Source organism: Bos mutus, chromosome 3 (assembly GCF_027580195.1).
Source record: "Bos mutus isolate GX-2022 chromosome 3, NWIPB_WYAK_1.1, whole genome shotgun sequence".
In the NCBI taxonomy this organism is placed as follows: Eukaryota; Metazoa; Chordata; class Mammalia; order Artiodactyla; family Bovidae; genus Bos; species Bos mutus.
In genome coordinates, this window is record NC_091619.1 from 72779535 (window position 1) to 72793751 (window position 14217).

General features: G+C 35.3%; 1 protein-coding gene across 6 annotated transcripts in view; it reads right to left on the reverse strand.

The window, feature by feature from the left end:
* Positions 1-1887: 1887 nt before the first annotated feature.
* The window catches only part of SRSF11 (serine and arginine rich splicing factor 11), a 50407-nt gene continuing 38077 nt past the window's right edge, over positions 1888-14217 (reverse strand). For 3 of the 6 annotated variants that reach the window (XM_070367857.1, XM_070367855.1, XM_070367858.1), the window contains 5 exons: positions 10630-10761; positions 8665-8754; positions 3887-4003; positions 3372-3510; positions 1888-3266 (listed from right to left, as the gene is read on the reverse strand). In XM_070367857.1, coding sequence (XP_070223958.1) covers positions 3072-3266; positions 3372-3510; positions 3887-4003; positions 8665-8754; positions 10630-10761 — 673 coding nt within the window. In that variant the 3' untranslated portion in view covers positions 1888-3071. The remainder of the gene's footprint in view (positions 3267-3371; positions 3511-3886; positions 4004-8664; positions 8755-10629; positions 10762-14217) is intronic. The other 3 variants (XM_005898160.2, XM_070367856.1, XM_005898161.3) reach the window with 3 other exon arrangements.

A 14217-nucleotide genomic window follows, 5' to 3' on the forward strand; every position in this document is an offset into this window, starting at 1 on the left:
GGGAGGAGGGAGGAGGGTTCAGGATGGGGAACACATGTATACCTGTGGTGGATTCATTTCGATATTTGGCAAAACTAATACAATTATGTAAAGTTAAAAAAAAAAAAAACCTACCTCTGTAACAGACATATTTAAATATCCTTAAATATATACATATACTTGACTAGAGAAGTATTTTAGATAGGAGTGAAATGCATTAGCTAGACTTGAGACAGAAGGAAAAGAATGCTAATCTTAATCCCAGCACAGAAGACTTCAAACAGCATAGACCACTTAATCAGGTGCCAAGTGAAGAAAGTGGTATTGCTCTAAAAGCTGGCTTATGCAGCCTATACGGTAACAAGAGTAGAACCTGTTTTAAGATGCAGCTCCAAGGTAAATGTAAAATTAGTTTTCACTGTGCCCAGTGAGTTTTTCTTTCCTTTAAATGACTATAGTTTTTCCTACCTTCCACATGGAAATCACTACCAGGAAGCTTATTATCCAAAATCTATATTCACAAAAACATAAAGGGCAACATAGCCATCACTGCAAGAAATTTATCCTTGCTTTTGCTAAACCATTACCCCAAACTAAAATTGTATATAGCTTTGAAAAGCACCATAATTAAATAGTAGGTACCACTTATTGGCCCAGGTGTACAGGGCTACACTTTTAACTATTTACAAGGTAAATATTACTCCCCATTTTACAATGAGAAAAATGAGTAAGACAGACAGGTCTCCCCAGCTGTAACTGAAGCCGAAATTCATGACTGGACCCTTACATGGCCACTACCTTCATTCACTCTTGAAGAATTTAAGCAAATAAATAGCACAAACATTTTTCTAACAAAACCACTTTTATTTTTAAATCATTTTTACTATCAAATACAGAACAAAACTCAGTGTGGAGGCAGTGTTCACTTGATTTCGACTCATCTGTATTAAAGGCTCATGTAACCTGCAACTCTACCTTTGTGCATAAATGTTCACTGAAAAATAACCTAAATATAGACTCCCTTCGATAGTATCTTAAGTCACTAGCACTATTTAAGGCCAAAAATTTCTTAATCCCTTTTGAGAAATTAGCATACTTTGTATTCAGAGACTAAAAGGGAATAGAATGAGTAAAATTAGGCTTAACCAAGTGAAACTGCCAATATTTTACTTGTTTCTGACTTACAAAAGACAATATCATATGGTTCAACCTTTTAGATTTTTTTCTACTAATTTTTTAAGTTTAAAGAAATGTCATTTGCGTTCAACTTTGTGTTTAAAAATGCAGTGATTATTCGGACCATTACTACAATGTCTTACTATAGACAAAATTCCTTTCCATAAAATCTTTAAAAAGTTACTACAAACTGTAAAAACAATGGTGCTTTTCTATACGGCATTTCAATTTTAAAAGATTAAAAAAAAAAAATCATACTCCAACTTGGATAAAAGCTACAGTTCCAAGTCTCATTTTCCCCTTAACCCCGGCCACTCAAACACTACTCATTTCATAAATGAATAAATATACTATTTAGTACTGTACAGTAGATACATACCATTGAGTTTCTATACTATTCCAGAAAAGTTAAGTTTATATTCACCAAAAATATAAATTTACTAAATATAGGTGGGATCATTTGTTTATCCTAAAGTTCATTGCTTTACTCAACACAAATCCTACACCCAAAATATAAGAAATAAAATTACACTTAAAAAGACTGTTTTAGAAATTAAACTAATTTTGACAATTCTGATGGCAACTAATCACTACCGATGGATTTCATTTTACTGCTATATTAAAATATGTGGTCTGCAAGGAGAAAGAACTTGATTTGTAAAATGAGTGAGGTAAATGCCATACATTCAACAATGTAAATAAATACAAATACGTTTTTACAGAACATAAACATAAGTTTAAGGGTTTTATTATCAAAGTCATGTAAAACAATTTCAGAAACTGTACATCAACATGGCACAGACTGTAGCCTACTTTTGTTTTTACTGCACAAAAGTAAAGCTTGGAAACTCCTGTAAGAAAACAGTTGCCTAACTACTTTGCATTTAACATGGAATCACTGTGTGCATAAGATTACTACTGCAGTAACAGTAACACAAAATTTACTGGTTTTATACAACTTGAGATCAAATAAAAAGTACATTATCAAGTAGATTTGTCTTATTTTTAAAAGCATATGAAGGTCAATTTAAAATGCACTATCCCCTTTTCCAACAATGAGATTAAAACAAATTAATAAAAGCATGGAAAACAAACTCAGGACAAAAGCTAACTTTCTTTTACAGATGGACTTCAGGATAGGCAAACAGCTCTCACTGATGTAGATATGGAATAAATTATTTTAGGAAAAAAAATTCCCAAACACCTTATGAAAAAGTATACAACTCTACTTCAAAATATGCTATTTACTTACTGCCAAAGACAGTTTCATTTGAAATCTTGTTTCTGTAATTAAAGCCTAATTATAGCCATCAAAAAAGGTTAGTGCATATATAACCTTTCAAAGTTAAACAAAAGCCACAAAAATTTAGCCACAAGGCTTAAAGGATTATCTATTTCAAATGCTCATTTCCAGATGTAACTATAAGAAGGTTAATTTGTCATGTCAACAAACGACCATAAGTAGATCCATCATGTTGAAGGATTTTAATGACATTTAGGATATTCCTGCCACAATTAACATGCAATCAGTGCATTCCCTACATGGCTCTATTACGGCAATGAATCAAATTCTAGAAATACTATAAGTGAACTTACTTAATAAAGGAGATCATACAACATAAACAATCCATGCCTGCTGTAGATGCATGCAGCTTTTCGTTTTTGTTATGAAGCAGCACCAGAATAGTACAACTGCTTGGTTACTCAATCAGATTTCACCCTGTCACGAATTGGTTACCCCTGTATCATTTTCCTAAAAGCTTTTGGATGTAAATAACTAATATCAACATCAGGAGCTTTATAACCATTTATGACTCAGCTGTATACATCTAGGCTTGAGATGAACAAATACAGCATTAAGAAATCACACAGGAATGACACTGATGCACGTACACAGATTCCCACAGAGGCATGGTTCAGTCACTCATATCCATGTCTTCTTCATGATGATCATCCCCATTCACTTTGGACTCTCTTAGTGAATCACCAGTTCCCTTTTCCACAGAACATTCTTTTTTAGGAGAACCTGGTTCTGCTGGTTTCTTCTCTTCCTTTTTCTCCTTCTCGCTGTCATACCCCTGTTCCTCTTCATCGTAGTCCCGTGTAACCTGCTTTGCCAAGGAGAATAAGAAAAGTAAACGTCTTCACAGGAAAATCACTTCTTTAAAATACCAACATCAACCAAAACACCAAAATAAATTAGTTTGTAAACATACTTTTACATCTTTATCACTCTCTGATTTTCTTTCCCGTTCTTTTTCCTTATCTTTACTTTTCTTCTTCTTGCTTGTAGATCGCTCTCTTTCATCTCTGCTTCTTTCTTTGTCTTTATCTTTCTTCTTCTCCTTTTTATGTCTAGAATGACAGTAAAATGCTCACAAGATGCTTGAAACAAAGTGCTCAAGAATTTTTGCCATTATTTAAATAGCAATAAGTTTAGATTTGTTTTAGATGGTAAGCTTGATGTAAGTTCACTGCTATAAGGAGGTTAACAAAAATCCAATTTCAAATCACTGGACACAAGCTGTATACAAGTAACACAGGGAAGAAGACTGTAACTTGATTACAGGTCTAAAATGCCTAATCATAAACAGTGTTTATTATAACAATCTCAAGTCATGAAGAGAATGTTATCAGCACATTCTTAAGTATTTTAATTCCTGAGAAGGAAGAAAAATCCTAGGACAGTTTCTGAAAAACAGGATAGATCTAATAAAAGATTAATACTTACCTTCTAGGGGATGGTGAGCGAGACAATTTTCTTTTGGGAGACCTAGGCTTTTTAGGAGATCTTGTGCCACTTCTGCTTCTTCGTCGTCGTCTCTCTCTAGAACAACAAATGTGCAAACTAGACTTTAAAATACAGTGTTATTCAAAAAATGCAGGCACATCATAGCAGATGTGTCTGCAATGGAACTCCACTAGAAACAGAAAACTCCATTTTCAAATACTGTTTGGAGCTGAAGAAGCAAATGGGTAATAAAAGTTGGCAACTTTTTGGGGGCAAACTATGTGCCTTTACTTTAATGCCCTTAGGAAAGCCCTAATTTCTAGCAATTCTTAAAGACATGATGTCATCAAAACATCAGCAATGTTAAGCTCAAGGAAAAACTGATCCACAAAGGTTCTAATTCAAGTCTGAAGTAAATTATTATCCAAAGAACCAGCTTTAGATTCAGTCAATGGACAGAACATGTAGAGGATTAGTATGTTGTGTTATGGAAGGCAGTTGCTAATAAAATTCACAACTACTTCTAAATCATTAGTAAAACTTAGAGAACCGAGAACTAGAGTTAGTGGTGGTGGTTGTTTAGTTGCCAAGTTATGTCTGACTCTTTTGCAACCCCAAGGACTGTACACCCACCAGGCTCCTCTATCCATGGGATTTCCCAGGCAAGAATACCGACGTGGGTTGCCATTTCCTTCTCCAGGGGATGGTCCCGATCCAGGGATCAAACCCACCTCTCCTGCACTGCAGGCTGATTCTTTACCACTGAGCCATCAGCAAACGGGGATCAAACTGACTTCCTGTTGTCCAGCAAATCACACCCCTAATCTAATCCCTATTTTGAGCAATTAGCTTTTTATGATATACCTCCTCTTTAAATTGACTTAAAAAAAGTCCTGTTTCTACAATACAAACAGATGGAAAGTTTTGCTGTGTTCTTGGACTAGAAGTACCAATACTGTTAAAATGACTACACTATCCAAGGTAATCTTTAGATTCAATGCAATCCATGTCAAAATACCAATGGCACTTCATGCAGAATTAGAAGAAACAATTTTAAAATTTGTATGGAAACAAAACAACCTTGAATAGCCAAAACAATCTTGATATAGAGAGAAACAAGAGCTGGAGGAATCACATTCCCTGGCTTCAAACTATACTACAAAGCTACAGTAATCAAAACAGTATGGTACAGGCACAAAAACAGACACATAAATCAATGAAACAGAGTAAGAGTCCAGAAATAAACCCACACACTTATGGTCAGGAGGCTAGAATATACAATGGAGAAAAGATAGTCTCTTCAATAAATGGTGCTAGAAAAACCAGCTGCGTGTAAAGGAGAGAAATTACAACATTCTTTAATTTCATATGCAAAAATAAAGTGGATTAAAGACCTAAGTGTAAGACCAGATACTATAAAACTGCAGGAAAAGATCAGTAGAACATTCTCGGACATAAATCATAGCAACTTTTTTTTTGGCTCCATCTCAAGTAAATAAAAGCAAAAAACACAAACGGGACCTAATTAGAGATTTTGCACAGCAAAAGAACCATAAACAAAACAAAACAGACAACCTACAGAACTGGTGAAAATATTTTCAAACAATTTGACTGATAAGGCATTAATCCCCAAAATATACAAATAGCTCATACAGCTCAGTATCAAACAAACAAACTAACCAAAAATGGGCAGAAGACCTAAACAGGACATTTCACCAAAGAAGACGTACGGATGGCCAAAAGTGAAGATGCTCAACACTGCTAATTATTAAGAGAAATGTAAATCAAAACTACAATGAATTATCTATCACCTCACAGTGGTCAGAACAGCCATCATCAAAAAGTGTACAAATAATAAATGCTGGAGAGGGTGTAAAGAAAAAGGAACCCTCCTACACTGCTGGTAGAAATGTAACCCCAATATTCACAGTACCATTTTTTAATAATTCTCAAGATAGAGAAGCTATGTAAGTGTTCATCAACAGAAGAATGGATAAAGAAAATTGTTACTATTTATACAACAGAATATTAGTAAGCTATAAAAAAGAATGAAATTGTGCCATCTGCAGCAATATGGATGGACATGGAGGGCATTTAAGCAAAGTGAAATAAGTCAGACAGAGACAAATACTGTAGGATATAACTTACACATGTAATCTAAAAAACAGAACAAACTAGTGAATATAACAAAAAAGCAGACTCAAGATACAGAGAGAAAACTAGTGGTTACCACTGTGAAGAGGAAAAGGCAGGGGACATTATATGGGTAGAGGATTAAGAGACACAAACTATTAGGTGTAAAATAAGCTACTAGTTTATACTTTACAACACAAGGAATATAGCCAATATTTTATAACAACAATAAACAGAACAGAGTCTTTAAAAATTGTGATTTGCTATACTGTGTAGCAACTATACTTAAAAACCCACCTAATGACAAGCTACTATTAAGATAGACTCAAGGATGTCTTATGCAACATGGGGAATATAGTCAATATTCTGTAATAACTATAAGGGGATAGTAAACTTTAATAAAAAAAAAACCTGATTAAATGAAAAAAGTATATGGTTTAGACACAAATAAAAAAAATTAAGCCCAATACGCTTTGTCTTCATTTTGGCAGCCAAATGAAGCTTTAAAGAACAAAAAACCACAAGCTGTCTATGACCCCTGTCCTGGAAACGTTACACAGAACTTTCCCTTCATCAAATGTTTATTAAGCTTGTCAGGGTTGTATACATAACACTTTTTCATACTGCTTTGTGTAACAAATATTCCATATTCCTCAGAAAAGATGGGCTTTAAAAAGTTATCTTTCTGTGACCTATGATAGACTGTACAACAGCTGCAAACATGTTAGTAGGTATTCAATAAAAATGTACAGAATTTGCCATAATTTAAGAATGATTCAGGATTTCCCTGGTGGTCCACTGGTTGAGAGTCTGCCTGCCAATGCAAGGAACGTGGGTTCAATCCTGGTCTGGGAGAATTCCACATGCCACGGGGCAGCTGAGCCCTTGTGCCACAACGATGGAACCTGAGCTCTAGAGCCCACATGCCACCACAATTACTGAAGCCTGCGTGCCCCAGAGCTTGTGCTCTCCAAGATAAGAAGCCCACACAGAGCAACTAGAGTAGCTACTGCTCGCTGCATCCAAGAGAGCCTGTACACAGCAATGAAGACCCAATGCAGCCAAAAATGATAAAGAATGATTCAATAATTAAGCAGAGCAAGGCATTTATAAGCAAGTCCATTAAATAAACAAATAATATGCCTCCACTTTTTAAGGTAAGAGAATACATATTGCACATCTCATCTTTTATGCCCCTTTGCCGCCTTAGACCTATTCTGGTATTCCTTCAGCACTTATATCTGGTTTCACTTTCTTTATATATACACAAAATTTTTAAAAAGACAATTTTCAACACCCCGAAGAGACCCCATGTCTTTAGCTATCATACTCCAACCACTAATCTACTTTATAGATTCATCCATTCTGTACATTCCATATGAATGAAATCATACAATGTATGGTCTGCTGTGACTAGCTTCTTTAACATGGCATGTTTTCAAGGCTCATTCATATTGTACTACCATTACTTTGGCTCCTTTCTACAGATGAATAATAATCTATTGTATGAGTATACAACTTTGTTTACCCATGTTAAGTGGATATTTGGGTAGACTTCTTGGTTATGATTAATGATGCCAAGAACATTGATGTATAAGTTTTTGTGCAGACATGTTTTTGCTTCTCTTGGGCGTATCACTGGGAACAAAACTGCTGTGTTAAAGAGCTCTTAAATTTAATTTCTGTAGGAACTGCCAACCTGTTTTTCCAATGCAGCTGCATAATTTTACATTCTTTCTATGACTGAGTTGTTATATTCTAGGTAGAAATCCATTATTGGAAACATTTTTCTAGCACTCTTGAGGGCTGTCTTTAACAGTGTTCTTTGAAACAAAAAGTCTTCAGTTTTTATCATCCTCAAACTTGTCTATTTCTCTTTTGTTGCTTATGACTTTTGTCGTATGTAGGGAACCACTGACAAATTCCAGGTCATGAAGGTTAACATGTTTTTTCCTAAGCGCTTTTTAGTTTTGGCTTTTATGTTTAAGTGTTTTATCCATTTTAAGTTAATTTTTATAGATAGTTTGAGCCCTTAGGTGAATTTAAATAATCAAGATTAAGAAAACAAACACTGTAGTAAAATATGTAAACAAGATAGGAAGAAAATGGAGTTAAGTATGGCCAGTCCTTTCTACCATCACATGAATGCCATGTTTAAGAATGAAAAATACATTTTCTGAAAGTTTAGAACACTAAAATTTCACCACAGCAGGTTAACTACTCTATGAAATGACACAAACTAGAACTTGCCTTGCCTCCAATTATTTTATCAACAAACCATTATGTATGGGAAAAAAAACTATTTTAAGTATTAACATGTAATAAAATGAATCTAATGTGATAATGCAGTATACTTTAGCCATCAAATGCCTGGGTGAAAAAAAAACCCACAAACAGTTCAAATTAGGATATGAAATGCATAGAGCAAACATAAAAACTGACCTCTGTTGAATTCCATGTTATTGTAAATGAACTCTATACCATAAAGTATTAATTGGAAACTTATTCTTCACAGATTGCCTTTAGAAATCTTCACCATTAAAGTATGTAGTTCTGTACTGGAAAACATTTCACGTTCACAGCCTAATGAGTCTTTGCAAACAAAGTTTAAAAAACAACGCCAAGAATTCATAATGCCACCCTACCTGCTAGCACTTCTGGAACGTCTGGCTGTGCTATAACTTTTTGGTGGCGTTTTGGAACGTTTCTTTTCTTTGTCTTCTTTCTTTTTATCTCTAATAAATGAACACAATTTATTAATGTGTTAGAAGATTCAGTTAATAGAAAAAATATATATACAAATTACAAACAAAAGTACAATGAAATGGATTCTTATTCTTAAAATATGTTATTCTGATAAAAACTTTTAAGTTATTCTTTCAGAGCACACACGTGATGTAAACATCTACCATGAATGACACCAACCTTCTAACTGTGGCCCTGCTATGACATAATCTGGGCTATTCAATACTATTAGGAAAAAAAATCATAATGGACTGGTACTACAACCATACCTCAACTCTAAATGGTCCCTTAAGTGGTCCCAGTCGTTTTTCACAAATTCATATTAAACCCCTTTATCAGAAATCTTTCAAAGTACAAATCTGAAAATATTAATTCTCTGCTTATCACTTTTCAATTCATTCCCATTGACTTCAGGATCAACTGTAAACTCCTTAGTGTGAACAATAAAGTCTTTTTTATGTGTCATCTGTCTCAACTGTCCTGACCTCATTTCCTGGTCCTTCTACACCAACATACTCCTCATTTCAAGAATTCATGCTAACCTTGTTAAGTATTCTCTACTGGAAATCATGCTCCTGAGTCCAGTCAAATCTATCAGAATTTAATACTCAAGTCACCTCTCAATAAATCTTCCAACATCCCTAACAATGGCCCTTCCTTGGTAATTACATTAATTTCTCCCCTAGTATAAATAAAGTTCCTCAAGGGAAGGAATGCCTAATTGCTCTTTGTATAAGAGATGGTTCATTAAGTAAGCTCATTTGGCTGAATTAAGAGATGACTAGCTCTAAAACATGATTCAAAGTCTCATCAGAGGCTGAGTATACAGTAAAGCTATCACAAAATCCAAGTCCCACGTTGAGTTATATGCTTACCAAGAATAAATTTTGGGAAAAAAAAAATTTTTGTTGCTTTTTGCTGTGATTCTTACTATTTTTAATCACATAATCAAATACATAAATGGGTAAAGTATAAAATATAGGGCTGTTTCTAGAAAATTAAGGCAAATATTTTTATAAAGAGATAAAAGACAGTTTAAAAAATAAGCGTTGCAAAATTATACTGTGTGACAGCTAAAAATGGAGGGAAAAATCTAAGTACTTTCAAGTAACAGAGTTCTTGATACTTTAAAGGTGGTTTAAACGAAAAGAAAGTGATTTTGTATCTATTATTCAAGACTGCTGCTGCTGCTGCTGTGCTAAGTCGCTTCAGTCGTGTCCGACTCTGTGCGACCCCATAGACGGCAGCCCATGAGGCTCCCCCATCCCTAGGATTCTCCAGGCAAGAACACTGGAGTGGGTTGCCATTTCCTTCTCCTATACATGAAAGTGAAAAGTGAAAGTGAAGTCGCTCTGTCGTGTCCAACTCTTAGCGACCCCATGGACTGCAGCTTACCAGGCTCCTCTGTCCATGGGATTTCCAGGCAAGAGTACTGGAGTGGGGTGATTATTCAAGACTAGGCCTACTAATTTCAAAGGGTTTGGCCCTGTATGAAAAACAAATTACTGAATGAACGTTTAAGTCAAAATACAATGTTAAGGTATGGATGTTTTAGTTTTTAGTAAATCCTCACTGTAAGTCTTTACTGGCCTCCAAATCACATTAGACTCTTAAGTATGGTTGAGTGTCAGGAATACAGCAATATTAATTCATACTCAAAAGCTGCTCATGATGAGATATATAAAGAAGAATTAAGAAGGCATGATTGTCTGCCAAAAACTCTGGCATATCAAGAAGTTGCTGGGAACACAAAATTCTTACCAATGGTTGAATGGAAAAGAAATGAAAAAAGGCAGTAGAAACAGCTAAGAATTCTTACTACGGAGAAATTTTACTCATTCATTGTTACTGGTTTTCTACTGTACCTGTTTTTTGACGTGCTCCTTGACCTTCTACCCCTCTCTCTGGAATGAGATCTTCTCCGTCTTGGACTTTTGGATCGTCGTCTACTCCTTGACTTAGAATGTGATCGCCTTCTTGATCTGCTTCTTGACCGCCTTATAAAGTAAAAGGAAACAGACATATGTATATAAACCTAAAAAGACTAGCTCTACTTTTGATTATTTCATATAAGTGTAGGACCAAAGATTCAGACATGTTGGCTAGCCATCAGTAAGTGAGGGTAATTTCCTGCCATTATTTATTTATTTCACACAACATCTGATATCCCAGAAGTTAGAAAATACCTTTTAACACCTGGAATTCCTCACCTTTTAATCTTTTGTTCAACCTGTCAAACCAATCCTACTTTGTCCACTGAAACTACAACTCCAAACTTAAAATTATTGCTAGAAAATGAAGGAAAATAAAAAATGACTCATTTGCATCACTTCATAATTCACAGCATTTTAGAATGTACCTAATTTTATTCCTCACTACTACAAGTTAAATCCATTTACTACTTATCAAATACTTACTTATGCCCATTACATGCTTTACCAATATTCACTCATTTACTTTCATAATAAATCTAGTAACAGTAAATACTATTATTATTCCCATTTTGGGCTTGCCAGGAGGCACTAGTGGTAAAGAACTCACCTGTCAAAGCAGGAGACTTAAGAGTTGGGAAGATCCCTGGAGAATGGGCATAGTAACCCACTTCAGTATTTCAAAAGGAAACCACATACTGTATTGGTTTCTATGATTTCTAATTGCTGTTCTCCGATATACATTCCTCTTCTTTAATTTCCAGTTTAAGAGAAATACAAGTAATGCAGGGCAGATACAGATATATACAATTCAGTATAAACTGCCCTTTTTACTCTCATGTGTCTTCAATATTGTATGATCATCTCTTTCCTGCCATGTAAGACATGTTTCTCTGTGCCTACTGCATTATCACCTTCATCCCCCATGTTTTCTCTAAAAGGTTAAGTGCAATTAACCTTTTGATGTTGTCATTGATCCTTTTCCCTATTTTAAGAAAAACTGAAAGCAAATGGCACTTCTTTGCTTAGACTTGGTCATTTAACTTTTAGTGAACCATTCAACCTCTTTCCATGGAAAACTTCAAATAGAATTTAAACTTTTTGCTTTCATTATTTTCAGAGTTGCCAAAGGATAGACATTTTAGTAATGCAAAAGATTTGTGTTCAAATCTCCCTTTTAAAGTCAGTTAATAAAAGTATTCATTATTTAATCTGAGCCTATTACTTCAGCAAAAAAAACAGCACCTACATCATAGAATAGTTGTAATTTAAGCAAAATTATAAAATCCAGCTCAGCGCCTTAGTGTAGACATATAAATACTGACTGCTCTTATTGCTGTGCTACCATAGTGTTGCCATCATTCTCTGTAACAGCTGTTTCAAAACCCATTAGGAGTAATGTCTCATCAAACTCAGTAACTATATTTTGTACATCACTTATTTTTGACCATATTTGAAACTAAACAATCCCTCTCAATAACATGTCTATATCCCAGGAAATTTTCACATAAACCTTTCTTCAAGCTCCATAAGGATAGGGGTATATATGTCTACCTTATTCACCAACTGTACCCTTGAGCAACAACTACTATACTGTGTAATGAAAGGTAGTACTAATGTATTTTGAATGAAACACTGACCCTCTAGAATATCGTAACCATCACTTTCTTATGAAGAATTAAAAAAAAACATTACGGAAAACCAAAATCGATGCTATTTGAATTAGCAAGTGTTCATCTTTTGAGAAATTTGGCTTTAAAAAAAATTAAACTTAATCATTTTAGCAAAACCATGTAACACATTTACCTCTAATGTATTAAAAAATGGCTGTAAAAATTATAAATGCATTCACGTTTCCTTCTAAATGAAGTGATTAATAATATAAGATTTTAAAAATCTAATAAGCAGAAGTATTACATCTATCAGTTTACTCTAAGGTCCTGAAACAGTTGTTTTTCAACAGTATTGCACTGCAGTCACTTCAACATTCAGTTCATATAAGCTTTTAAAAATTAGAGAAACAGAGAGATTACCATATATTTTATATGACAAAGCTAGTGGAGGTGATGGAATCCCAGCTGAGATATTTCAAATCATAAAAGATACTGCTGTTAAAGTGCCACACTCAACATGCCATCAAATTTGGATAACTCAGCAACGGTTGGTCACAGGACTGGAAAAGGTCAGTTTTTATTCCAATCCCAAAGAAGGGCAATGTTAAAAAATGTTCATACTAATGTACAACTGCACTCATTTCACAAATTAGCAAGGTAATGCTCACAATCCTTCAAGCCAGGCTTCAACAGTACACGAACCAAGAAATTCCACATGTACAAGCTGGATTTAGAAAAGGCAGAGGAACAAGAGACCAAATGGCCAACACCCGTAGGATGATAGAAAAAGCAAATTACTAATTCTGCCTCATTGACTACGCTAAAGCCTCATGACTGTACGGATCACAACAAACTGTGGAAAATTCTTAAAGAGATGGGAATATAAGATCACCTTACCGGCTTCCCAAGAAACCTGTATGTAGGTCAAGAAGGAACAGTTAAAAATGGACATGGAAAAACAGACTGGCTGAAACCTGGGTAAGTAGTATGTCAAGGCTGTATACTGTCACCCTGCTTATTTAATTTACGTGCAGAGTACTTCATGCTGGGTTAGATGACTCACAAGCTGGAATCAAGATTGCCAGGAGAAGCATCGACAACCTCAGATTCGCAGGTGATACCACCCTAACAGCAGAAAGTGAAGAGAAACTAAAAAGCCTCTCGATGAAGGTGCAAAAGGAGAGTGAAAAAGCCGGCTTAAAACTCAACATTCAAAAAAACGAAGATCATGGCATCTGGTGTCATCACTTCATGGTAAATAGATGGGGAAAATATGGAAACAGTGGTAGATTTTATTTTCTTGAGCTCCAAAATCACCGTGGACAGTGACTGGAGCCATGAAATTGAAGGACGCTTGTTCCTTGGAAGAAAAGCAATGACAAACCATTGACTTCCCTGGTAGCTCAGATGGTAAAAGCATCTGCCTACAATGTGGGAGACCCCGGTTAGATCCCTGGGTCAGGAAGATTCCCCTGGAGAAAGAAATGGCAACCCATTCCAGTACCCTTGCCTGGAATATCCCATAGACGGAAGGAGCCTGGTAGGCTACAGTTCATGGAGTCACAAAGAGTTGGACACGACTGAGCGATTTCACTTTTTCAGACAGCATTTTCAAAAGCAGAGACATCACTTCACTGACAAAGGTCCGCATAGTCAAAGCTATGGTTTTTCCTGTAGACATGTATGCATGTGAGAGTTGAACCATGAAGAAGGTTAAATGCCAAAGAATTAATGCTTTTGAACTGTGGTGCTGGACAAGGGACTCTTAAGAGTCCCGTGGACTGCAAGAAATCAACCCAGAATATTCACTGGAAGGACTGATGCCATAACTTCAATACTTTTGCCAGCTGATGAGAAGAGCTGACTCACTAGAAAAGACCCTGAGGCTGGGAAAGACTGAGGGCAGGAC